The 27138-nt window shown below is 37.3% G+C and overlaps 1 protein-coding gene across 7 annotated transcripts in view; it reads left to right on the top strand.

Annotated features, from left to right (window-relative positions):
- Window positions 1-20944, top strand: part of PTBP3 (polypyrimidine tract binding protein 3) — a 49264-nt gene extending 28320 nt beyond the window's left edge. For 3 of the 7 annotated variants that reach the window (XM_082301242.1, XM_082301241.1, XM_082301236.1), the window contains 8 exons: window positions 2620-2697; window positions 3349-3479; window positions 6110-6143; window positions 6776-6868; window positions 7391-7607; window positions 8640-8717; window positions 9421-9964; window positions 20758-20944. In XM_082301242.1, coding sequence (XP_082157368.1) covers window positions 2620-2697; window positions 3349-3479; window positions 6110-6143; window positions 6776-6868; window positions 7391-7607; window positions 8640-8717; window positions 9421-9553 — 764 coding nt within the window. In that variant the 3' untranslated portion in view covers window positions 9554-9964; window positions 20758-20944. Of the gene's footprint in view, window positions 1-2619; window positions 2698-3348; window positions 3480-6109; window positions 6144-6775; window positions 6869-7390; window positions 7608-8639; window positions 8718-9420; window positions 9965-15745; window positions 16835-17221; window positions 17267-20757 lie in introns of those variants that run through there. The other 4 variants (XM_082301238.1, XM_082301240.1, XM_082301239.1 and 1 more) reach the window with 4 other exon arrangements.
- Window positions 20945-27138: the final 6194 nt, after the last annotated feature.

Genomic DNA, 27138 nt, shown 5'->3' with positions numbered 1-27138 from the left:
TGTCTGTAGTCATCTTCTAAAAGATAACATTTAAGAAATTTTCTTAAATTTTAGAAGCCACTTTGGCATAGGGGAGACAGTGTCTGCTTGAAGTGACACTGGAGAAGTGCTCACAACACAATTTGAGCTATTTTAGCTATTGTTTTCTCTCTCTAATGACAATGATTAGCAATAATACACAGCTAAGAACTGTCTTAGCTGTTTAATAGGTATCTAAGTGCTGTCCAATGGATTAGCACACTAAAAAGGGTGGGAGAATAATTTCCTATTTTCCTTTACTTTTCTGTGGCAACTAGGGCAAATAGTGGGTTTGGATTAATTTTTTGTATACTTGAGTTAGTTAGTTTAGATTAGAATAAGAAAGTGAGTTGCACTCACTACTTTCTTGATTTTTGTCTTTACTGCTCCCCTTAAAGGCAGGCCTTGGATCTTTGTGTAATGAACAACTCTCATTATAGTCTGAGGCGGAGGAGGAGGGTGGAATTTGCCATACAGGATTACAGAAATGTGCTGTTACAGGTCTAATACATTCAAATTAATTAGACTTGGCACTTTTTGAAATGTCGGTGGAAGGGAAAAGTACAATTAGAGTAGTTTATTTCTGCACTTGCTTGTAGGGCAGAAGTAACTATGCTTTTGGAGAATAACACTTGAACACTTCTCCATATTTTCCCCCTCGTTCTTCCAAGCTTCTCATTGCTAGGAGCTTTGTTTTCTTTTACTGTAAGAGTAAGAAGTGCTGGAATAGTCTGATGTCTGTACCAAAATTTGTCTGTGTACATTCACAGTGAAGCAGCTGCACAAATATTAAAAAAAACCAGTAACAAAATAGCTGTAGACAGGGAGAAATAGGCTTCATAGCCTTTCTGTCAGTGGTGACAACATGCACATACTGTCATTGGCATGCTCTGAGAGGCTTAGGAAAAGATGTTCTACGTCATGTGAGTACTTCCACTACCTGTTATTACTAGTGGATGTAGTTTTGATGTAGAATGATAAGATAAAACTGGTAACTCTCAGAATAATACATCTTTTTTTTTTCTGTAGACTAGAAGTTATCTTAATAGCAAAACTGAACTTCTCTTGAAACTTGTTTTTCCTCTCTTTTTTCTTTAATTTTCTTTTACTTTTTGTGGAAAAGATACCACACTATAAACAAACAGATTTTGTGCCTATTTTGTATTTAAAGAGTTCTTGCATCCAGTGAGCGTAAGCAGAAATACATGAATTAGCTTGCTTAGAAAGCTAGGCTGATAGCCATGAAGCAAATGAATTAAAAAAACAAAAAATGAAAAAAGGCAACAGGGAGTTCCAGATCTTTCTGCATTAGCTCAGTTTGACAATTTTTACATTCCTGATTTTGGTATCAGGGTGCAACATGCAGGTCTTACTTGGCAGAATAAAAGCTCTTGATCTATTTCTTCATTAGTGTTTCCATTGCCTTTCTTGGATTGTGAATAAGTGATTAATAAATATATTGCCAGAACTTGTCAGTATAATGCACCGGTGTGTGTATTTCAAGAACATATTTACTTGCTTTGGTGTGATAAATGTATTCAGTTTTTTGTATGAAAGACACTTTGTTGCCACAGATAAGAGGGTGTAATGTGATGCACTATTCATGAATACTTGATCTGTGGTGTCTGTTCCATTTGTTTTTGTAATCCATAATAGATACTTCTTATGGTATTGTATCATCCCTATCAATAACCATTTGCTAGTAGCTCCATTTTAGTCAGTGGTGTGGCGGTTTTGGTAGTAAAACAGACATATTACCAAGCTTGTAGAATGTGTTTTCTGGTATTACATGCCCCATTTAAAAAAAATTAAAATCTGGTGTGTGTTTACATATGAACAAATCCACAGCGCAAGCTTGTATCTAACTGCCTCTTAGAACACAGCTTTGTGTGCTATTCTGGTAGCACTTAACTCCACATACTAATGTGGAAATCACTGAGCTATCTTTGACACTGGGACTCTCCATATGTTGCTATTCCAAATCTGGTTAATGCTTGTGATTTCCAGGGGAACTATAAAAAACACTGGTTATTTATAAAGTTACACAAACTGGGAAAGTACATCTCCTTAAAATGCTGTATATGTATACTTCATGCATTTCAGCAGCTAGTAAAATTCAGAATCTCAGATTAGTTGTAGATATTTGTATTGTTTAGCTTATACTGATCTTAGAAATATTCAGGAGTTGTATCTCATCACTGCAAAACATCTTTGACTATATTTACTTGCAGAAAATTTCTAGAATACATGTCCATTGTGTGAATAAAAACCAGTGAACACAGTCACATTAACTTTAATGGATACTAATCTGTGCTGTGCTTTCCTATTCAAACTTGTCTAATTTATATTTTGCCCTGACTTTGTTTTAGAGAGTAATGTTGAGGCTGACCAGAATATTTGCCTTCAAAAGTAGCTGAAAATTCTTTGTAAAACATAGTCTTGTATTTCAATGAGAGTTTTAACCCAAACATTTTATAAACATCTGGAATCACAGATAAAGTCAATATAGCAATGCTGGTAGCTGATTCTGATTGCTGAAATCTCTTCTGTTTTCCAAAACTTTCAAAATCTGCTTTAATTAGATGTATCTGTTCTCTCTAGCCACCCAAAATACCATCTTTCCATCATATACAGGGCATCCTGGGTTTGCCCCAGCCTTGGGCTTTCCTCAAGGTGCAGGTGAGTTTGTTTTCTAAAAATGTGGTATTTGTAGTTATGGCTAGTAACCCATCTGAATACATCTGTCCGGAGTCTTTTTTTTTAATATAGCTATCAGAACACAGTATTAATTTGAGTATTTGTAATTCTCTATCTCATATGTATACTCAGTAAAATGAGTTTTTGTAATAAAAACCATATGCTGATGTAGTGTATCTTTCAATAAGCAAAAAACTTAAATTCCATGGTGAAGATTATCTGCAAGAGAAGAAATAAAGCATTTGTTTTTCTAAGAGTCATAAAACTGCCATGTCATTCAAAGCAAATAAAGGGAAGTCTCCCCTTTTCTGGCTATCAAGTGAGAAATAGATAGTCTTTTAGACTGAGATCTTTTCCTTTCTAGCACAGGATAAACTTTTATGCTGAATTATTTTTCTTTTTTCTTGGTCTGCAATTTATGTCCCTTTTTGTTTGGGTCTGTGTAGCTGAATATTTCTTTTTCTCTGAAAGGGAGGTGCTTCCTGCTTATTGGTCAGATATTAGTAATAACTAAATTCTTTAAAAGCATTTGTAAATCGAATACTGATTTTTTTTTTTTCCAAATACTGCCTACTTTTGTATTCTACATTTTCCACTTTGAGATGTCAAGTGATGCTATTTATACCCTTCCAGGTCCTTCCATTCCGCCTGTTCCTGGAGCACTTGGTCCTCTCACGGTCACCACGTCAGCAGTGCCTGGACACATGACTATTCCTGGTATTCCAGGAAACTCCGTTTTATTAGTCAGCAACCTCAACCCTGAAGTAAGTTTGACTAGTGGAACTGATGCAAGTGTCACCTTGTACCGATTGCCAGAATCATTGCAAACTGACATTAGCTGAAGGAATAAGAAGAATTCTCTATGCTGATAATATAAAAAACAGGACAGCTCTATACTCATTTTAGGTAGCTGGTAGTATTAAAAACTCCAGTCATCAGTGAAAAGCTTCCTAACACAATTTACTTCAGGAACCCTATGTTAGCAGTGTAGCTGGTAATTGGAGAGAAGTCTGTGGCCAAATGTAAGAAATATTTGAAGATGTAAACAACATACATATAATAATTTACTGATACATCTGTTAGTATGACTCCTCTGTGTGCTGTTTTATCTGTAAAGAAGGCAAAGAATTCTTCATTACACTGGCTAAAAACCAAGGAATTAGATGGAAAGAAGGGAAGAGAAAAGGAAATAAAAGCATGCCAAATCGAGAACCTTTCTAAGTATGTGTAGGGTGTTTCTAGTTTTGCAACTTTTCCATACTGAAGAAAAAGAATCCAGGTGCACTGTTACTGACATCACTCTACATTTATTTTTAAAAGTTACTAAGTACACATATTCACTTGTCATAGTACCACACAGCTGATTTTTCATATGGTGGTAGCAAAATTACAAAGGAACACTTGGAAAGTTATTTTTGTAGTGGAAATGACATAGGCTGATCTATAATCTTACTCATGTTATTCAAACACTGATCAGTGCTTAATTAAAAGCAATATGCATCTTTTAACAAAATTAAAATCAAGCTTTACCAGGGCCATGACTTAAAAGACAATTCTGTTTGACTGTTGATAAGCAGTCCTATTCCGGCGATCTAAATTCTTGTTATACACACTCAATACATTTACTTAACTGTAAAACTGTTAGAATTAGGAGTTGTTGGCAAAATGGAAGTTACCTTCATATTCTGAGGTTTAAAAATCTGTTCACCAGTTTCTTTAAGTAATTGTGTTTCTGTTTTCGTACTAACAGCCAAATTCACAGTAAGCATCAAAAAACCAGCTGCAGATAGGGCTGTAAGACAAGTCACGTTTTCTTTGATTTTTCAATGTATCAGTGAGTTTCTGATGATGGCTGAGGGTGTGCTTTCTGCAGCTGACTATTTAAGATGATTTTCTGAATGTGTAAGGAGTATGCTTCTCAAGAATAAGTATATGTGAAGCATAGGTTGGAGCTCTTTTTAGGACACCGATGCTTTACATTACACTAATCATAGCTAAGAATTCATGTAGAACTTAGTGCTGTATTGCATGATACAGTATCAGTGTATTAAGTAATGCACAACTTCTTAAAAGGATAAAAATAAGAATGTATAACAGCATTAATTTCCAACAATTAATGCTGTTGTACATTCTTATTTTTATCCTTTTAAGATATTGTTTCTTGGCAGTTCTGTAACACTTGTCCTTCAGTATTGGTAGTCTGACCACTGTCATTTCTTTTTCTCTTCATAGGAAATCTGGTTGACCTTATTTCAGTTCCTATTTCTCTCCTGTTGCAGGGTTTCAGTGCGCATTTAAACATGCCTTCATGGCCTTTAAATTATCTGGTTTTGTCTTTCACTCCCCCTCCTCCTTTTTTTTTTTTTTTTTTAAAGAAGAAATACTGTGGTCTTATTTGAATAAGGAATTTCTTTTTAAAACAGAGACCTCCATCCTGAATTTAAATATTTGGGCTAGAAGAATAAACTCTTGATGAATTTAAATTTTACATTGATTGATGTTCTCTACTACTAAATGCCCTTGATAAATGGGCATGGGCTTACACTTAGGCTGTAATATCTTCTATTTTTGAATAATTTAGGTATGTTTGGTGCACATTTGAGAAGTTGAGCTAAGAAGGAATAGTGCTAGAGAGTGCAAGTAGTGCTCTGATATGCAAGTATTTTTAGTGCTGGCAAAACCTTTGCCTCAGTTGAAAAAATTTTGGCTGCCTTAGAGTGTAAATTATCTTCTTTGGTGCTTGGTACACAAGAATTTAATTGAGAAACACTGAAGAAAAATAATTCCTTTCCATATTTAGCTTCCTGTTCACAGCTTCTAATTGAATATACAATTTAAATACCACTTTCTATATGATTCATGCATAAACAGTTGAATTCTCTGTGTCTCTGTTTAGAATGTCTTGGCCATGTAGAGGGATGGGGACAAAACTGAAGACAAAGCAAACACATTTTGAAGCAACTGGATTTAGTTTTGTTGGTATTGTCTGTTTACAAAATATAAAGGAGTTCTTTAATGCTTTATTTTTAGTTTAGCAAATGTCTTTGATTTTTTTTTCAGGGAATGAGCTGCTAGCATACAAAGAATAAGGTCAAATAATAAAGCTACTTAGAATATTAATAGCTTCTACAGCATGACGGAATCATTCTTGAGTGATGAAAATGCATGAGCTGAAGTGTTAGCTTGTTTACGTATTTTACATGTGCATAGCAAATGTATATTAACGAGAGTGCCATATCCTGTGGTTATTGGAGGGAGTGGCTTTTGGAGAGACAGGTTTATGTATTAGTATGCAGTATCTCTCCATTCTTTTTGTTTACCATGCATTTATGGAATAGATGTCTTTTATTTGCATGGCTTTAGAAATAATATACTCATTTTATCATTTAAACAGGCCATCACACCTTATGGACTTTTCATCCTATTCGGTAAGATATGTCAAATATACCTTGAGACAGGGCTAGTGTTTCTTTTTATTTGTCTGACCCATGCTGGTTAATTCAAACTCCATTGTTCTGTTCATGTCCAGAAAATGCGTTGAGAGAATGCACTGGTTTCTAAATGGCAATAAGTGGAGTCAGAAGTTATAAGCCACAGGTAGCAAAATTGCAAAGCAGTTAGTGTCAGAAGAATTTCGGTGTGTGGTCCAATTTGTTTACTACAAAAAATGGGAAAGCAAAGTAAGATGAAAAAACAGAGGTTTCATCAGAGGAAATGCTGTACAGAATTGGCTCATACATTAGTTGCAGGGGACAACGTTTGTCAGAATAATATTTTAAAATACCTAAATTAAGAGGACTTTGACAACTATTGCACTATTTTAAAACTGAACATAAACATGCAGTAGTAGTATGACTAGGATCCTGGGGATTTTCCTCCACTTTTGAGCCTCAGAAAAAAATACACAAACTTTAAAACTCTCCTTATACTAATATTTTGACCAACCTGTTTAATGAGGTGATTATTCTTTGTAGCATTAATGTTAGTCAAAAGAAACAGACTTGGCATTGTGCTTTTCATAGTAGTGCTCTGAAAAAAATTCCTTTCTGGATTTCTACAGGTGTGTATGGTGATGTGCATCGTGTGAAGATCATGTTTAAGAAAAGAGGAATTGCTTTGGTTCAGATGGCAGATGCAAGCCAGGCTCAATTAGGTATTGATTTTTAAGGCACAATTATGCTTCAAGCTAACAGGAGTTTGTTATAAAGAAAGAATTTGCCGTCTGTTAGTAACAAGCATAAACATTAAATTCATCATTGTGCTGCATTACTGCATACAAACTTTGATAATACTCTTAGTGGCTTTTAAAAAAAGGTCCTGTGAATCTCAATCTAGTAAATACTAGAATTAAAACATACAATTTTCTTGTCATTTATTTTAATAATACATTATATTATTTTCCTGTGATTTATCTTATATCTAGCTATTTAAGAATAATCAACTGTTCTGTATTGAAATGCTGTTTTATGGTTTTTTGTCATTTGAACTGGAGATTATATTGCATCCTTATACCTTTTTTAAATGTAGTGTTCTGACATAGCCCACCTGGTAGATGTGGAAGTTGCAGTTTAAGTTCAGAATGTGAAATCTGACACTAAGTAGAAAACAGTATTCCACGATTTGTCTTTTTTTCCCCTCTATTAATTCCTGTTCAAATTACATTTCCACTGGTTAGCTATCAACTACTTGAATGGACAGAAGCTTTATGGAAGGGTCATGCGTGCTACTCTTTCAAAATATCAGACAATTCAACTTCCTCGGGAGGGACAAGAGGACAAAGGTCTGACAAAGGACTACAGCAATAGCCCTTTACATCGCTTTAAAAATCCTTGCTCTAAGAACTTCCAAAATATCTTTCCTCCATCTGCCACCTTGCATCTCTCAAACATCCCGTGAGTATCTACATGTGATCTTGGAAAGATGTTTTTTAGGTTATGTTGTCAAGTTACAAAGTCTGACATAAGTTTTAGTTTTCTTTCCTTGGCCTTTAATGATTTGTTCTGCTGTGGGTGCTTCTGGTATGTAATTAACAGCACATGAATCCTTTAACTGTCCCTTTTTTATCATTAGCAAAGAGGATAACTGAGTGAATTATCTTCTTTGAATTTGATTAGTTTACATTTTCTTGAGAGTATGCTTTTGGTTTTTACATATTAAATCATGTGTCATGAATTTTCACAAAGGTTAAAGATGTTTTTTGAGGTAATGTACGTCACAACAAATTCATCATTGACATTATTTAATATAGGTACAGTTTTTAATAATTCTAGCACTTCTTAAAAAATAGTTTCTACAGAATTCAGACCTCTTATGTGGAGAGCAAGTTGTAAGAAAGAAAAAAGTATTTAGTGTGTTCTTTAAGACTGAAATAATCTTTTTTTATGTCTAGAATGTTGTCAACAGTGTGTGGAGTAACAGCCAAACATAAGTTTTTACAGGCATCTCTTGTTAGGCAGCTGTGCAGGAAGGGGAAAAAAGAAACTACGGCATTTTGCCCAAGTAAGAAAAGAAATTATAACACACTTTGAAAACAGCTTTCTGAGTAAAATGAAAATCTTTGAAAATTGAAACGTGAAGCACATTTGCACAAATTGAAATGCAAGATGAAGTGTATTCTTTAAGATTTTACGAGATTTTTATGCAATCTGAATTTAACGGAGAAAGAAACAGGCTTGGATGAAAAACAATAGAGTGTGTCTAAAATATTTTTGTAGCACAATGTGATACTAAAATGTAGAGTAAAAGGCAAACGTTTTGGGCTGAAGTGTTGACATGGTTTGAATTGGTGGAGATAAATTTGAACAAATTAGCAAGAACTAATTTAGAAGCCAAAATTGAGATCTTGATATTATTACAGAACTCTGTGCTCTTCTACAAGCTGGGGTGAGTTTTTCTTTTGTTTGTTTTTTGTTTTTTTCAATTAGGCCTTCTGTTACTGTTGATGATTTGAAGAATCTTTTTACAAGTAAAGGATCTACTGTGAGAGGCTTCAGATTTTTCCAGTAAGTTCTCTTGTAAAATTGCTAAGCAAGTTTTCATCCTGGAAAGCAGCTAATTGCTTTTTTGTGACTTTCTATGTGTATGTAACTATAGGCAGGGTTCCATGTATGTATAGCTATAGGCAAAAGCAGTACACCTATCACAATTTTTATGATACTTTCAATCTTAAAATTTTAAATGGAATACTTTGTTAGCATGACTAAACTAAAAATAAGCAGCCTTTTGACAAATTCCGTGTGTTCAAAGTAAAATAAGTTTAAGGAAACTGCTCACTTCTTGAAAAAAACACAAGTTGTGTGTATAGAAAATGCCATATAAAAGATGACAGTGATGACAATGTATCTACATTTATTAAGGTTACTTGACATCGTTATTTTAGTACAATCACGCCTGCTAGAATAATCCCACCTATATGGACAATGCCACTATTTCTTAGAAGTCTTCAAGCCTTATTTTGATCTAGCTTTTTGAAGTCCAGAGTAATGAAAGAATGGCATGGCTTTAAGCCATAGATTTGTGAAATTTATGTAGTTTTGTTGTCTTTACATTTTAGCAGGTGCATAAATAGTTCTTTTTTTTTTTTTTTTTTGCTGTACAAGTGTCCAGTGTGTGTGATATGGCTGAGAAAAAACCACTTACATCACTTTTCTGCATTGGCTAGTGAAAATTTGGTTAGGATTAATAATGGTTTTTATTGTACTGCAGGAAAGATTGCAAAATGGCTCTTATCCAGCTGGGCTCTGTGGAAGAAGCAGTTCATGCTCTCATTGAGCTTCACAATCATGACTTTGGAGAAAACCAACATCTCAGAGTTTCCTTCTCAAAATCTACAATCTGAATTTTCTGTGAACTTTCCCTTTAAGGCTGCATAATGGTTTAGTAAAATCTTCAAACAGAGACTGAGACAGCTGTGACCAACTCTGTCTCTTAAAAAAAACCTCATTCATACACAAAGAATTAAGTGATGATTTTTTCTGATTCTAGCTGCAAGTATGTCATACCTAGAAAGATTCTTCTGTGAAATAGTTTAGGAAAAATATTTATCATAAAATTTCCTACTTAAAATGGTATTTTGAGAACGTTTTTTCAGCTTTTGTTTGAAATCAGCCTTACAAAAAAAATTTGGAGTGCTTTTACATATACCAAACGAGTATGTTTAATGAAATGGTAAATGTACTCTCTGCAGATTAAACACTAATTTGAATGTGAAATAGTGCTCGGGTTTCTTGAAGAAAAGCAAACAGTAACTGTGAGTATCCTCTAGGTAGTATTTATGTTACCAAGGTGTGTGTTCATACTTTGGCAAATCTTTACAAATAACTTGTTTATAAAAGTAAGAAGTCTGTGCTGTTCTTATAGATTAAATTATTAGAGAGAAGGCAGCGCCTTCTCTCTGTGGAATAAAAGATGTTTGACAAGTTTCTTCAAGATGTATTGGAGAATTAGGTTGACTTGACCATGGGTTGGAACTTTGATGTCCTATTTCTACTCTGAAGGGATATGTAATAGTACCTTGGAGAAAGTAAAACAAGAAAATGGTCCTGATTTAAAATAATCTTTTACATTTCTCTAAATAATTAAGTGTTTGCAATCTTACAGAAAATATTCAGGTCTATGATGGTTTCTCAAGTTTCTAAGAAGTTATTTTTGCTAAGGTCATCTTTCAGGGCAGAAAAATTAAACCTCGAGATTTTTTACCACTCTAAAGTCTAATACTTAAATTACTGTGTATTTACCTAATTTCTTATTATGTGCCTTACTATGTGTGTATGATACAATAGATTAGAGTGTTATCTGACGTATCTTGCAAAAATATTGTGGGCTTTGTGAAAATTCTCCTCTTCATCTTTTTGAAAACGTTTTCCATAATACTTCAAGATACATTTTTTTCATTAATTAACACTTTGAATTCTAGTTCCTTGTGTTTTCTTACGGAGATTGCATATAGATGGGAATGAGGTTTCATTCATTGTGTAATCACGTAGGGATTCTTTAAATTTACCTAGTTGCACTTCTCTGGTGGTAGTACTTCACTGATAAAAATTCACACCCAGACAAAATAAATTAAAAAACCCAAACAAACCTATATAGGAAAGCCAAACAGCAAATCCAGTTCAGTTTCTGGACTTAGTCTAACTTTTTGAGAGACACTGGCTGTATCAGAATATTCTCTTTCAGGTTTCTGCATTTCTTTATCAGTATTAAACTTTAGGTAATAGAATGCTACCATTCTTTCCTTTGTAAGTATGTTTGATACTGAATCTTGGTTTCTCTTTGGGGAATGAGCTGAGATGCACTTAAGTTTGGTCATGAGTGTACAGATGAATACTAATGACTTCTGATATTATTTTTAAGAGCTAAAGCTCATTTTAAGGGCTTTTTTTTCTAGCATTTTCTTTTACATAAATTAATTGAAAATAAATTTAATTTGACTTCACCACATTTTAAAGACCCATTTCTTTCAAACATGGCATTTACTTACTTCTAACTATTGCAGAATGTTTCTGCTGTAATGTTTTGCCATTCATAATTGTTTTCATTCATCTGAGCTGTATGAGTTTATCTTTCTAGAAGAAAGAGTATGTTTCTACCATGATCTGAGTATTCTGTAGTGAGCTTTCTCAAATTTTCCCTCTGAATTACTTTTGCAAAATCAGCCCAGTAGTAGCTTGCCAGCTCCTGCTGCAGCTGCACCCTGAGCTACCTCAGCGTATGTGTTCCTCAACAGTAGCAGCCAATCTGACTGTACAGATGTAGCTATAACAAGTGCCGTACAACACAACTATATGAATATGCAGAATGTACAATGTACTGGAAAGTTCAACTGGCTTAGGAATAGTATTCCCCTTAGGGATGTTACCTTTTGGATTTCACAGAATCGTAGAATGGTGTGGATTGATCTTCATGAGCGTCTCACAGGCCCACCTCACAGTCTGTCCAGGTCCTTCTGGATGGTATCCTTTCCCTCTGGGTGTGTTGACTGTACCACACAGCTTGGTGTTGTCAACAAACTTGGTGAGGGTGCAGTTGATTCCACTGTCCATGTCACCAACAAGAGTGTTTAACAGCTCTGGTAGCAGTGCTTATCCTTTCACAACCCCACACATTATTGGACTCCACTTGGACATCAAGCTGTTGACTACAGCTCTGAATGTGACCATCCAGCCAATTCCTTTTCCAGGTGTACACATCAAATCCGTGTCTCCAGTTTAGAGACAAGGTTATTTTGTGGGACAAGTGCACAAGTTCTGGTAGATGACATCAGTTGCTCTTTTCTTAGCCACCATTGCTGTAACTCTGTTGCAGGCCACTAAATCTGTCAGGCATGATTTGCCTTTAGTGAAGCCATCTATGTCATAATCTTACTGGGAACCAAGGTGGGACTCACAGACTTACAGTTCCCTGGGTCTACCTTATTTCCCTTTTTCCAAATGTAGGCTATATTTCCTGTTTTCCAGGGAAGCTTTAGTTTTCACAGTTTCATAGACTTAGGCTGCTCAGAAAACCTCTTTTCCTCCCAGGCTACATGTCATTATTTCCATTCTCTGTAGCTTTTCTTTCAATGTTTGAGTTCATCCAGGAACTCCTTGTCCATCTAATGTCATCTTGATATTTTTACCTGACTTCCTCTTTGTTGTGAGGAGGTGACTTCCTGAGCCTGGAGGAGGTGATCCTTGAATATCAACCAGCTTTCTTGGGCCCCTCTTCCCTCCAGGTCTTTATCCCATGATTTTCTACAAAGCAGATCCCTGAGGAGGCCAGAGTCTGCTCTCCTGAAGTCCAGGTAGTGAGCTTTCTGTGCACCTTCCTTGCTACCCTAAGGTCTCAAACTCCATTTCATGGTCTTTGCAGTCGAGCTGCCCTTGAGCTTCACATTCCCCATCAGCCCCTCCTCATTGGGAGAAAAATGTCTGGCATAGCACCTCCTCTCCTTGGCTCTTCTATCACTTGGAGAAGGAAGTTATCATCATGGCACTCCAGGAAGCTCCTGGATTATGTGCTGCTGTGTTGACAGATATTTGGGTGGTTGAAGTTCCCTATGAGAAACAAGGTTTGTGTACATGAGGCTGCTCCCCTCTGTCTGTAAAGGGCCTCATGTTCTCTGTCTTCCTTGGTCAGACAATCTGTAGCACACCCCCACTATGAAGTCACCTGTCCCTTGCCTGCCTTTAATCCTGACCCATTAACTCTCAGTCAGGTCCTCTTCCATCCCCAGGTGAAGCTCCATGAACTCCAGCTCATTATTGACATAGAGGGCAACACAATCTCCTTGTCTACCCTTCCATTACTTCCTGAAGAGCCTTTATCCTTCCATTCCAATACTCTTTAGAGCCATCCCACTGTTTGTCCATGACATGCAACTGAGATCATAAGCCTGCTGGCATGCCCACATCTCTAACTCTTCTTGTTTATTCCCCTTCCTTTGTGCTATTGCATAGATGCTTTGGAGTTGAGACCCTAATGAAGCTGACTTACTGGCTGGAGTGGCTAGAATTTCTTTGTGTTGTTCTTCAGGTGCATTTCTGCTGACCTGTGATCCCTCTTCAGGCTCTGGACATCTGTTGCTGGCACTGGCACCAAACTGGGGAGTGGGGTAGACTGAGGTTCCCTTCCCCCCGGCATCTTTAGTTTAAAGCCCTTCTCACCAGCTTGGCAAGCCTGTGGCAGAAGATGCTCTTCCCCTCTTCTTACAGGTGCACCCCATCAGCCCTCAGCAGACCCAGTTTCTGAAAGCAAGTTCCATGGCCGGATCAGCCAAACCCCTGGCTGGGACACAGTCTCAGAAGCATTTGTTGATTCTCCAGATTTGACTGTCCCTTTCAAACACCTTCCCTTTGACTGTGAGCACTGAGGAAAAGACTGACAGAATCTTAAAAATTTTTAACTTAGGGAAAATCTGAATGTGGGTATTTATTATGTTTACTTTTTGGTTTTGTGATACAAGTATTGTGTATCTTTTTGATTCACCTTTATTGTTCTATTTCTTCAACAGAATTATTCTTGTCAACAGACTTCTAGATTTGTGTGTATCTGAAAGATGCTGCCTCTTAGGGAGATCTGCTTTTACAAGATGTGCAGACAAGCTTTGTAACTTGACAGAACATTTTAACATTTGCTTAGCAGCATGAAGGCACTAGTTAAGGCTAGTTTTTCCCATCTAGTGTTCTGCCTTGAATAATTTTAAGCACAAACATAACCCCTTAGTTATCACAATGCATTGTTAATGAAGGATCGTGGTAAAAGAAATATTTTTTTATACTTTGTGCTTGACTCATTAGTGCCTGACTGCAAAAGCACAGTTGCATCTCAGTTCTTGATTCTCTAAAGCGTATAATAGTAGATCCCTTGATATCTGTGGAAAGAGCAACATTTGGGAAAGAATGGTATTATTCTACAGAATAAATAAATCTATTTATTCTCTAAATACAGAATGGTATTATTCTATTATCTACACTGATGTAGATAGAAAGGAACCTCCAAAAGCCTTAGTCCTACCTTTCAGTCAGATTATAGACAACTTTAAGCAGTTACTCAAAGAATTGTCCATGTAAATTTTAAAAAATCAAATGGAACAAATTATTTGTTCTTTGCTTTTCTGTTGGGCAGTCCTCACTGTGGATTTGCTTTCCTAATATGTAACTAGGCTTTAAACATACTGCATCCTATGTCTTTTGCCTTTTTCTCTGTTAACTGTATAACTCTGAAGAGGATTCTGGCTTCATCTTCTCTATACTGTGGCCTTAAGTTGTTAAAGATAGGTTTGTAATTACTTTGGCATATGTTATTAATGTCTGTTTAAATAATTGGAGAAGTATCTGGTAATGTGCACAGTGTAAGTTGGGCACATTATGTGATTCTTTGGGGCTATCCTGTGCAGGGCCAGGAGCTGGACTTGATGATCCTTGTGGGTCCCTTCCACCTCTGCCTAGTCTGTAATTCTATGACTGTATGGTTATGCCTTTGTATATGTCATGCCCTTGAATCAACTCTTAGTTACCTCCTAGTCCATTTTTTTTGATGGATGCACACTTGGTTCAAAGTGTAATAAGGCCTTTGTAACAACCCAGGAGCAGCTAAGTGCCTTTTCAAATGATTCTTGATTTGTTATATAGTGGTAAAACTTCTGCTTCTTTGAATTTCTGCACAACTCTTGAAATATCAGAACCAGTTTTTTAAACTTTGACTCATAATTTGACTCAGTTGCCTTGTCTGCTGGCCCTGTAAGTTGCACTGGTTTTGTGTATTGATAAATTGAGGTCCTTTTTATTTGGAAGATATTCCACATATCTATGGAGACTTGCCTATTTGTGACATTACTGATTACAGACAGCAAACTTGTGTCTGTATGCCTAGAAAACTTAGTGTTTGTGGATAGTACTGCCAGTGAGACCTGTGTGATCAATTATCTTTCCCTCCTCTGATTTATGTGATGAGTTGGGGATAAGAGAAAGTGATGAGTTGGGGATAAGAGATGTAGACCTACTACTTGTCATTTTATGCTGTTAGCTTATACTTCTCTTTTTCAAATGAGAGGTCAGCTGCCTACAAAAAGCATTGTGTTGCCTTAACCTTTGGCCCTGATACGTTGTTAGGTAGAGCACAACTATCGAACCTAGTATTGTTACTGTTGTGCTGAAAGGATACTAGTCAGATTACACAGAATTTTGTCTTTAAATTAACTTCATCTTCTGTAGCTTTGTTTGCTGTATACAAGATTGTTTGCCTGCTCTTTTCAAAGCAAATTGTAACAGTTAGAATAGAAAATTTCTGAAGTATTTAACTTCAGAGTTTTATCGATGGGGGATGTGATATAGGAACAAAATTGGACCAAAGTTTTTGTGCCTTCAGTAGTTTTATATGTAGAGTTTTTCATATTTGTACATGTCTTAAGTATAATAAATACATTTTCCCCCTCTGGAAAATGTATATTTATATTGTGGAAAATTAATATTGTCTACTGACTATACAAGAAGTGAACTACAGCTGTTTCAATACATATTTAATTATTCTATTGCCTTTCCCATTGCAGCTTTTTCTTTTGTACTGCAATATGTAGAAATCCAAGCATAACTCAGTGTTATTCCCAACGTCAGATAATAATGACATGTTGTGCTTGGAGCACTCCCAAAGAAATTAAATGCTTACATAATTGAAGGTCCTTGATAAATGAAAAAAGCTTTTACGTTAGCAGATTAATGTCATCACTGTAAGCAGTTTTTCAGTTCTTGGAAACTCTGCTTTATTTATGAGTGGGAAGCTACCACACATGAACTTCATTTGAAGCACTTTCCAATTCTTTTTGAATATGTTACCCACTTCGTGCAGAAGTTCTGCAGCAGCACAAGACAAAAGTTGCTAACCAAGCAGATTCTTGCATCAGAATGTCATTGCACTCACTGACCAAAGACTGTTCTGGTTTTACTGAGATACATGAAAACCTGTTTTCTCTCACACTCTTTTCTGATGGGAAGACCCAATGCAAAGTGGCCTCTATTTGAGACTATTACTGGTGGTAGAAACAGTGGAAAATGAAACTGTAATGTGAACCAAATGGTGTGAGAGAATGCAAAAAGTTAATGCATTGCTTTTAGTCCTGTACTCAAGACAATAAACATCTCTAAAAATTGCTGTCATTCCTTCATTTTACATGATCTGTTCATAGAAGTTCCTTTTGGTTTATAAAAATGTTCATCTAACACAAGAAAATACTGTAAATATTTGTACCATCATGTTTTGTTTGGTTTTTGGTTTTCTTGTTTTTAAATCTGGCAAAAGAGTGTTTGGGGAAACAAATGGAAATGTAAAATGTTTTTATATAAAAAGATTGTCTGTATATTTTAATAAGCAACAGCTTTCATTTGTAAAGCATCTTGTGGCATTGCATGAAAAGTATTCCATGTCTGTGGAGATGACTTAAAACTGAAAGAAGATGTAAGATGTATTAAAGAAACCTATTTTGTGACTGTGTAGTGCATGGTGAATTTGATTTTGTTTGTGCTGTAATATATTCTGGGTTTTTAGGTTAGTGTGTTTTCTGATTACATGATATCTATACCTAACTCTTTTCCTAACTCTAGTTGTTGTAGCATGTCTTTTAATAAATGTAATTATGGCTGTACTCTCTTATATTTTCCTGTGTTCTTGTCTATTGCTTTGGGGTTTTCTGGTCTTGTAATTGTGCAGCTAATAACACCTTATTTTCTGTTTTTCCCTTCAGCATACATGGGCATCTAAGCAAAAGTTTTTCCTATCAAAAGTATTTTAAGAGGGTTAATGCACATCTTCAGCAAGAAGTGAAGGTCAACAACATCTAAACTTTCTCATGAGCAGGGCAGAAATTCTTACTTCAGTAGGATGGAAATCTGTTCTATAACTCTAAGCCAATAGAGTAGTTGATGACTATTTTATTTGTGACAGGGATGAGAGGCTTCAGTGATGAGAGATGTGGGGCCTTATCATTAAGAACTCTTTTGTTTGTCTTTTACTATGCTGTACTCTTTTCTAGTTGTGCCAGTTTGGGAAAATTTGGAAGCATATCCTCTGAGAGAAGGTAGGTTACAACCAGCCCTCCCCCACCAGGTTTGGGAGAAAATGAATTTTCCTGGAAGGAAAGTGAAAGAGATAAAAACTATTTATTTAACAAACACACAGGAAAAGGATAATGATGCTAAATAATAAAACCTCTTGCTCTGCTGAGAGAAACCTGGGAAAATTTCAGAGTCCTTCCGTAGATCTCTCTCTCCCCCTCCTTGGAGCTGGGACAGGGTAGTGGGCCCACCTCCAGGGCCAAGGCCTCAGTGGAAATTCCTCCCAATGTATTCTGATGTTGAAACAGTCCAGCAGAGGAAAAAAAAAAGGAAAAAACAAAGTCCCAGGTAAAACAAAAGTTCAGCTCTCTGTCTCTCTCCAGAGAAAGAAAAAGGAGCTGAAAAACTAGCCAAAAACAAGCCGGGTGCCTTCCCCACTCTCACTGCCACTGCTGCAGAAGCAGACAGGTTTTATCTCTATGTCCTTGGAACATGAAAACAAACTGCAAACTGTTTTGAAAAAGTACACTTCTCTTTCCCCTCTCAGGCATAGAAAGGCACAAAATTAATTTCTGGGCATAGGGCAGCGATATGGGATACAACATCATAAAGTCACCCCAAGACACTAGTCCTAGGATCCAAATTCATATCTTTTGCACAAAGATTTTAAAAAATGTGACTAGTGGCTGAAAAAGATGGTCTGCTTTCAGTTTCCTGTTTCTCAAATGTCTTGTAGATCGCTTTTCTTTCGTAATCCTTTGGTTGCCCTTCTCTGTGTTGCACAACACTAATTTAGACCCTCTTCTTCTTGCATCCAAAATTCAGGATTGGTGGGAAACAGTAGTCTAAGGCCACAGATAGAAATATGAGGGGACTGCAGTACCTCTTTCTGAGCTAGAATTCTCAGCCAGTCTGGCAAGGATTTAATTGTCTCCCACCCAGTAAATTATGCTATTACCAATCTCTGAGTGTAGGTGCCTTTATAAGGAGAAAAATCTGATTCAGTTTAGACTGAATTGCAGGTTTCAGCAAAATGCTTATTCTCCAAGGCTACATATGAAGTCCCCATGTGTAACTCTTTATTTTGTCTGTGATACTTAAATATTTGATGAGCATTCTGGGGAAAATGCTAGCTTTTGCTGGCCATAATCTGGCTTATTTTTTGACCAAGTCTACCTGAGAAGGTGTGAGAAAGTGAAATTCCTGCCTGTTGTCTTCTTCCATTACTCCTTAACCAAAAAATAAATCCCATCTTGAATTCTTGGCTGCTGTTGTTAGCCCTGCAATACAATCACAGTAATTTTTTTCCCTAAGCAGTTTATATAAGTGTCCATCTTGGAAAATGAAAACTAAAATACAGCTTTTAGATAGAACAGATATAATTTTTTTTTTAATACGAGAATTGGTTCTAGTACTTGCCAGCTGAAAGAGAAAGGGCAGTAACTGGTGCATTTATCAACATCGAGTTTCTTATATGGTTTGGATCAGTCCCAAAAGATTTCTCTATAGCCCTGGGGCTCACCCATTAACAGAGGTGGAAAGAAGATAATGTGTGCTTTGAAAATGAAATAAAAAGTCCCACTTCGATTTTCTTAACTGTGCTGAGATATTTGTACATGAGTTCTTTGGCATGGAGCAGGTGAGTACAAGGCTGTCCAAACAAAAGATCATGAAAGTGGAAGTTGTGGTAGAATACGTAGGTGAGAGAAGGTGTGGGAGGTAGATACTGAGGGAAGAAGAGACCTCAGAAAAGCAAATCATCCCAAAGACCATTTCCAGACCAATGCCTTTGCTGTTGACTGTAAACTCAACTCAGATGCTGCAAAAAAACCAGAGAGAAACAGTCCAGTGACAATGAGAACAAGCATCTTAAGGGTAGTGTTAAGGTAGCAGTATGAGTTGCCTGGCTCCAAAAGAGCTCTTACAGGGAGGCTAATACTTTAGTCTCAAGTTAGTGATCATTCTTATTCCATAGTATTTCATGCTTAGTCTAAGATAAGTTCATCAGGGTAACACTTTTAGGTCCTGTGTTTCATTTCCAATCTGCTTCAAGCACAGCTAGTCTGTCCTTTTGTGAGAATCAGAGCTTTTAGGGGAAGCAAAGCATGTAATTTCTCCATTAAATCTACTGTGTAAAATGTTTTTCTAGCTGTGCACCTAAGGGAGATAGAAGAAGGCTGGAGAGGGATTTTTCACAAGAGCAATAAGACAAGGGCAAATGGCCTTAAGCTGAAGGAGAGTAGGTTTAGATGAGATACTAGAAAGAATTTCTTTACTAGGGCGGTGGTGAGACCCTGGAAGAGGTTGCTAGAGAAGTTGTGGACTTCCTATCCCTGGAAGTGTTCAAGGCCAGGTTAGATGGGGCTTTGAGCAACCTGGTCCGGTGGAAGGTGTTGTTGCCCATGGCATGTGGGTCAAACTGTGTGATCATTCAGGTCCCTTCCAACCCAGGCCATTCTATGATTATATGAACTGTTTCTCTTACGTGTGCGTATTATTTGTACAATGAAGGCTCTGTAAGTTCGTATTGAGGGTTTTCTGTGGGGTTTTTTCCCTCCAGGGCCCATCTTGGCTTGCAAAGCCACATTACTCAATACTTGGAAACTTTTTTTAAAAGAGGGTGGACTGAAGGATGTTGCATAATACTGCAGGCTTACAGCTCTGTGGTTGGGTACAGGTTCTATTTCTACCCTGCTATGGTGCTGCCTAGCACACACTTAGAGAGTATATTCAGTAAACATCACTGCCTGTAAAAATAGAATTGAAGCTCTTTTTAAAACAAATATGATCTCAACACAAAAAAATGACAAAGGCTAAAGAAATTGGGATTACTCTGCTATTCAGTACTATGTTTTCTGGTGATCTGGGAGAAACTGTCTGTAGCTCCATAGTCTATTTTAGTCAATGCAGTGTGGGTGGGTGCTGGAAAGGAGAGTTGTGGGTTCTTTTCTAATTAAAAGCTTTTGACAAAACCTGAAGTTGTCAGGTTTAGTTCTTATCAAAGACCACGACAATGTTACTGGCTGACTTTTCAGCATTACTGACCTCTCTTTCTTTTCTTCCCTCCTCCAATTCTCTCCTATGGCCAAATTGTCCAAAAGCAGTGTAAGATTTCATAGCAGCAGTGCAGTACATCCAGCAAAATGTCATTTCTGTATATGCAGAATTTGACTCATCTGGTCATCAGATTTGAAGTATTTTGTGGATTGTATAACTAAGGTTCCCCATTTTGAAAATTAGTTTTTCTATTTAAGGTCACAATAAATTTCTGAAAACAGTTTGCTACCCAAGTAGTCTCTTCTATGACATCTATTAACTGAAAGTGGTTTCTACACTTTTCTTCATACATTATGTTTGGTTGGGTGACATGCTCTTTTCCTGTTTGTGTGTATGTTCTCATTATGACTGAACAGCTTAAAATTCTGTCTTGCTGAGTCTTTAATTATCTTGTCAAAAGCATACAGGGTTTACACTGTTGCTCTTTGTTTTTCAACAAGTTTATCCTCTTTCTTAGAGCTTTCATTGGTCTATCCAGATACTGAAGTGAAGATTTTTGACAGCAGACCTCTCCCGATCAACTCCATCATTGCTGAGTGTGTTTCTTTCAACAGTAGATGACTATGCATTATGCTATTAGAGCATAAGATCTTTCAATGTTAATTCAACCACACAGGTATGAACGTTAATAAATGACACCACACTTCTTCATGCTAAGACTTGATATGGTTTAAGTGTCTTTTTTTCTGCTCTGGTTTGGCATTGCTGGCTACAGCCTGCCTGACACAAGATGGCCTGAGTTAGTTTCTCCTTCAGGGCATGCTATATATGCTTGTAAGATTCCCAAAGAATGTACTGGAACTCTCTGTGGAGATCTTTATTCACCAGTCAATGCAGAACTATGCTGCTTGGGTGAAGTTGTTCAGTCACTGTGTACCTCTAGCTTTTACACAAACTGCTTATTCTGCAGTTTAGATTCTCCCGATTTTATATTGTGGGAAGATTGCATTTTTCATTTATTTTCTTTTTTATGTGTATGATTTTAATCAAGGCCCTTCAAAAGTATTTTCAGGTCATTGTTGCCACTCACCAGCAGGAAAATAGACAAGGGAGAGATTACTTTTGAAGGGCCTGACCATAAGATGTTAGCAGCAGCATCCTGTCTTGCCTGGGATATCTCACTCACTTACTGTCTCATGAAATCTAACAGGAAAATTACTGATAACTTTGCAGATCATTGCCTAGAAACACTGGACTTGATTAAGATGCTGAATATAACTTTGGGAATCCTGATGACTAATCTTGATTTTGTCTCTTTCAAAAGAGTCTAAACAACCACACTTCTAAACTGACATACACACATCTTCTCACTCTCCAAATGATGGGGCTGTACCTTCAGCCAAATTTTAAAACGATTTCTGGTGTACAGCTGGTTGTACATCAAATGGGTATAAAATAAAAAAATCTGTAATTGTAATTGGGCAGTGGATTCATGTAGCACATAGCAAGAAAAAAATTCTCAGCCTCATACAGGCCTAAATGGTCAGTCGTCATTCAGTTCTCACAGGCTTACGTTATTTGAATGTCAAGTTTTTCTGCTGCTTAGAGAGTTCATGAGCCAGCGGTGTCCTTGTGGCCAAGCAGACCCATGGTATCCTGGTTACATGGAGAGGAGCATTGCCAGCAGGTCCAGGGTGATGATCCTGCCCCTCTGCTTAGCCCTGGTGAGGCCTCACCTGCAGTGCTGTGTCCAGTTCTGGGCTCCCCAGTAAAAGAGAGACAAAAGAGAGTGTCCAGCAGAGAACTATGAAGATGATTAAGGGACTGGAGCATCTTTCATATGAGGAAAGGCTGAGGGAGTTGGGCCTGTTCTGCCTTGAGAAGAGACAACTGAGAGGGGACCCCATCAGTGTCTATGAGTATCTGAAGGGGGGGTCAAGAGAATGGAGCCAGGCTCTTCTCAGTGATGCCCAGAAATAGGACAAAAGGCAGGAACTGATGCACAGAAGTTCCACCTGAACATGAGGATGGACTTCCTTACTGTGTGAGTGACAGTGCACTGGAACAGTGACAGTGCATTGGAACAATCCAATCTCTGGATTGCCCAGAGAATTTGTGGAGTTTCCCTCCCTGGAAATAGTCAAGAACCGTCTGGATGGAATCTTGTGCCATGTGCTCTCCGATAACCCTACATGAGCAGGGAAGTTGTACCAGTGGTCCCTTCTAACAATTCCCATTCTGTGGTTCTGTGATTGTGAGATAAACTTGATTTCTTGCAGATACTCTTTGAAGATAAATACGGCTTTCAGCTTTGCAATTCAAATGAAAAAGAAAATAAAAAGACTAGGTGACCTTTTATTTCCATATAAATGCCAGTCTTAAGTCTTTATTACAATTTATAACAATGCAGAAATGCCATCACCCAGGGTGTATTTCTCCTCTGATTGCCAGTAAATGTAGAAATAATAGAGTTATACCTAATTTAATTTTCCAAGATCAAAGAGCAGAGCTTTTGCTGGTTTTGTGACAAAACAAAAGCACTCTCTTTTTTTACGCCAATGAATGCATAATTTTATGAATCTGAAATCCAGCTCATGCTGCTGGCTTTGTATTTCCAGGGTCTAAAAATACAGTAATTTAAGGTACTTTCTAATTGAGATAAAAACAGCTACTTTAAACTTGATAAACAGCATGTGAAAGTTTAATTGCTTACAGAACAACTCAGAGAGTGAAGGTTGAGGTATTTACTATGAAAAGTATGGTTATTAGATTCCCTTTTCTTTCCCACTCCAAAGTGTTGATGCAAATATGAGATTGCCTGGTGACAAAATACAATTGGTCCATAGAGAAAGATGCCATGGCAGAAGAATCCCCAGCTGCCTGAACAGCTTCAGAATGGTTTGGTTTATTATCTCTGGTCACAGAACCACAGAATGGTTGGGGTTGGAAGGGACCTCTGGAGATCGTCTGATTCAACTTTCCTGCTAAAGCAGGTTCACAGGAACCCGTAAGACACAAGTATGGAATTTGTCTTCATAGATAATATAATTTGACAAGTTGCCATGTTTCCCATCTAGTATTTTTAGACTCACTTTTACACTTACCTTGCCCAAAAATACTGCAAAGCTGATGGTCAGAGAAGAATAATACAAGGATAATACTGTAGTCAGTGGGATTTGGGGGTTTTTTATGTACTTATCAAATAAATTATCATTCATTTTTGCCTTACTGGTAAGTTGTTCTAAAGTTTTATACAGCTGCAATAGAAAGGCCAACACCCCTGTGGGTGAGCTTGGGGAGCCTGGGAAAGAAGAAAACCTGAGTCTTGTTGCCAAGTTCCTTTCTTCAGATTTTAGCATACATTCTAGGATCTGAAAGGAAAAGATGTCTGTTCATCTACATGGAGCTAAAAAAAATCACATTACTTTTTATTTGTTCATTTATTTATTTTTTTAAAACGTATGAAGGGTGTGGAGGGCTGGGAGCCCTTGGCACAAGAGCCGTCTGCACTCCCTTGGAGGAGAGAGGCCTGAGGCCAAGAAGATCTTCCCCAGAGATGAGCAACCTTCCTCTGGGTCATGGTGAGAAACTGAACCACCCCCATCATGCCTTGTTTCTATATGGTAATAGCCTGTACCCAGTTGGCCACTTGGTTTCTACCCCACCCCCTGCCTTTCCCCTAAAAGCCCCCTGTTTGTGCCCCTCAGAGGGAGTTCTTGTCCCTGGCCTCCCCTTCACAGAGACTGCTGGACAATAAAATCTACCCCTGTGGAACTGCTATACGAGGCTCCTGTCTCTCTATCCCAAGTTTGCCTTGGGTGATTTCACAAAGAGCTGAATCACAAGAGCTGGAGTCACTTATAGCAGAGAAGTTGCTACACTTGCTGCCCAGGGAAGCCTGCTGCCACTGCCCCTGGCAGAGTTGTTCTTTGCAGGACGCTCTCTCTAGGAAGGTCATGGCACACTGATGCTGACCAGCATTGGACCTCCTGCGATAGAAGGGGAGGCTGTTACTGTTCTTTTCTGAACTTTTCCTTATGCCTCTCTGCCTCTTTCCTCTTAACTATGGTCTTAGGTCAGCACAGCCCTCAAAATAATGGCACAGCATGAAACAGTCAGAAGCAATGGCTATCAGCAGTGTCCTTAGATCACATTCCTGACAACACTAGGACACTGCCCTATAAACTGACATGCACTAATTTATTGTGGTTTAAAAACTTCTAAAAACTGGGGTAGACTGCAGTGGTGTGCAAGCTTCTACCACAGATAGTTATTTTGCACCATACACACTTATGTAGGAATACTATCCCAGTTGCACATCTAAGTGGGAGGGAGAAGTGAAGAGACGCAGAGAGGGGTTATCTTATCAAAGCTCCCAGTGGGTTTGTGGCAAAGCCCAGTTTGGTCTCCTATGCTAAAACCCACAGATAGCAGCCCTTTTGCTCTGGAGAGCTGCTTTTCTGATTAGCAGCAACTGTCAGCAGGCTTTATCACCTACTATGCCCTTGTTGTGAGATGTACAGGGCATGCTCTGATGTATGTTACATCTAAGGCGTATCCTCTAGGCAAATTGTATAGAAGCATTCAGTATTTAAGGTTCAAATTCAGGTATCCAGTGCTTTTGCAGAAATCTCATTTACTTTTTCATCTTTACTTCATCTGCTAGAAGCTGAGACAGTGGCATAGGCACCCGAAGAGTACAGACAGAAATAATGCAAACAGCTTGAGTGATAACATTTCCTTAACCAAAAAAAAAAAAAAAAAAAAAAATCATACAAGAGACTGCTTTACTTCTGCACAATATTTGCTGAAGCATTTTCAATAGAAACTGAAGAGGGTCAGCCGATATTTTCTGATTTGACAACTGCTGTTGCTTATTCTGGGAGCTAAGTCGGTGACCAGAAACCAGTTATTAATTTGATTAATTTAAAATAGGTAAGAGAGGCAGAATTCAGATAGAAGGAATCTTCCATCAAGCTGTACTTACTCTTTTCATTGCCAGTTGGAAAGAAGTGCTTGATAGCAAGCTGTTCAAGAATGTAACTGCACTATGAATAGCTGAGTGATCTGTTAACAAGGATGAAATACATTTATTCACTCTGGCTGAAGATATTTGCTGTGTTTTTAAAAATGTGTTTGCTGAAAGAGCTATTAGTATCAAATATTTTGTCTTCATGTGTCAAAATAAGCAATGTAATTTATGCCAAAAATCCTTAGGAGAAAAAAAAGATATTTAGATGACATGGTGATATTCATTGTCAGCAAAGGACACAGAACAAATACAGATGGCTGAGAATTAGTTTAATCCAGCTTGCCTTTCTGATTTTCAATTACTGGCATTTAGACACTTGCAAGCTAAAAATGCACAGGAAACTTCCATGCATCTCTGGATTAATTGAGTTACTTTGACCATCACAACTATTTTCTCTTCACAAAGAAGTGAAATTGAAGCAAATACTGACTGGTACATACATCTTCTGGATAATTTAATGTTAGGGATGAAGGAAACACTGTAATTATGAAAGAGGTTTCCTTTAGGTTTAACAAGGAAAAGATTAAAAATTTTATTCTATCCAGAACAGAAAATACAGGTCGATGTTAGTCTGTATTTTCATTAGAGAGATTTTTATATGACACAAGCAAGATTTGCCCAAGATATTAAGGATCAGCATGTTGGGACACTAATCTGTATTACCCTCCTGAATCTTTAATTATCTTTCTATATAAATTAGCTAAGGCTTGGGCAGGTGACCTCAGGGCAGAAGTGATTTGTGATTAATCTCAGTGGTAGATTCAAACCTAAAGTACTGGAAGAGATGTTTGGGAATGCTGTGAATTCTACATCACCATCAGCATAAGGAGCAAGTTAGACAAGTATGTCAGGAATCATAGAGTTGACCTTGTTGTAGAGCAGAAAACAGAACAAATGACCTCTCAACATCTTTTGACATTTATTTCTTAAGACCATGCATTAAATTTAAAATAGCCTTTGTGTGTAGTTTAATAATTTGGTTCTGAAGTATGTCTTATACAGCAAGTAATTGTCTGTTTGAGACATGATAGACTGGAACATAACAAGGACATTAGTTCCATTCTATGTCCTGTACTTTTTTCAGCTGATACACATCCTTGTTACTTTCCTTAAATAATATTTCTATTACAATTTTTAATTTGTTCTCTTCATAAATATGATGTATTTCTTCAGGCTTCATGCCAAAAGTATTTTCATGTTTGCTGTATGAGGTGTTTATAATTACAAAAAGTTGCTTCCACTACTTTTTATGAAAGGAACAGTAGAAATCGAAGTGATTAGTAGGTCTGCTACACACTGGGCTGCCAAGGAAGAGGAACATTGTAATTTCCAAACCATTTTAATATGTTGTGCAGAATAGTTGCTATCTGAACCATTCCTTATAATGGTAAGCTACTTAGCACCACTGAGAATGCATGCTTCCATTTTCAGTAATTTTAATTTTAAAGGAGAAATATGCAGTAATGACATCTGTAGTGTGTTCTTCCAAAAGCAGGATGACTTGCAATGTAACTGGCTGCTGCCAGAATCTGGTCAAGATGAGTAAGTGTAACAGAAGCTGGTGAAAAGTGTATACATGCTTAAGTAGGCAGAGGAGTAATTAAAAAAAAAAAGAAAAGGCAGGCACCAAAACCGGTAAGAGAGCAACTTATGTAAATAAATCAATAAAGTTGATAATTCGGTGAAACTGGGTTCTGCTTCCCTTAGACACAGATAGTTTTGAGTTTGTTGTTATAATACACCAGTAAAAGATCATGCTATGTCACTTAAATGCAGTGGTGATGGAGGACTGGGCTGAGTTAGTGTTCAAGGGCATTAATGAAAAGCCACCATAGCATGTGAGCAAAACTTCTTTAGGGAGCTCAT

The sequence above is a fragment of the Coloeus monedula genome (genome assembly GCF_965178545.1).
Source record: "Coloeus monedula genome assembly, chromosome: Z".
Classification (NCBI taxonomy): domain Eukaryota; kingdom Metazoa; phylum Chordata; class Aves; order Passeriformes; family Corvidae; genus Coloeus; species Coloeus monedula.
The sequence above is the reverse complement of the archived record's forward strand: the minus strand, read 5'-3'. Positions and strand labels throughout refer to the sequence as shown.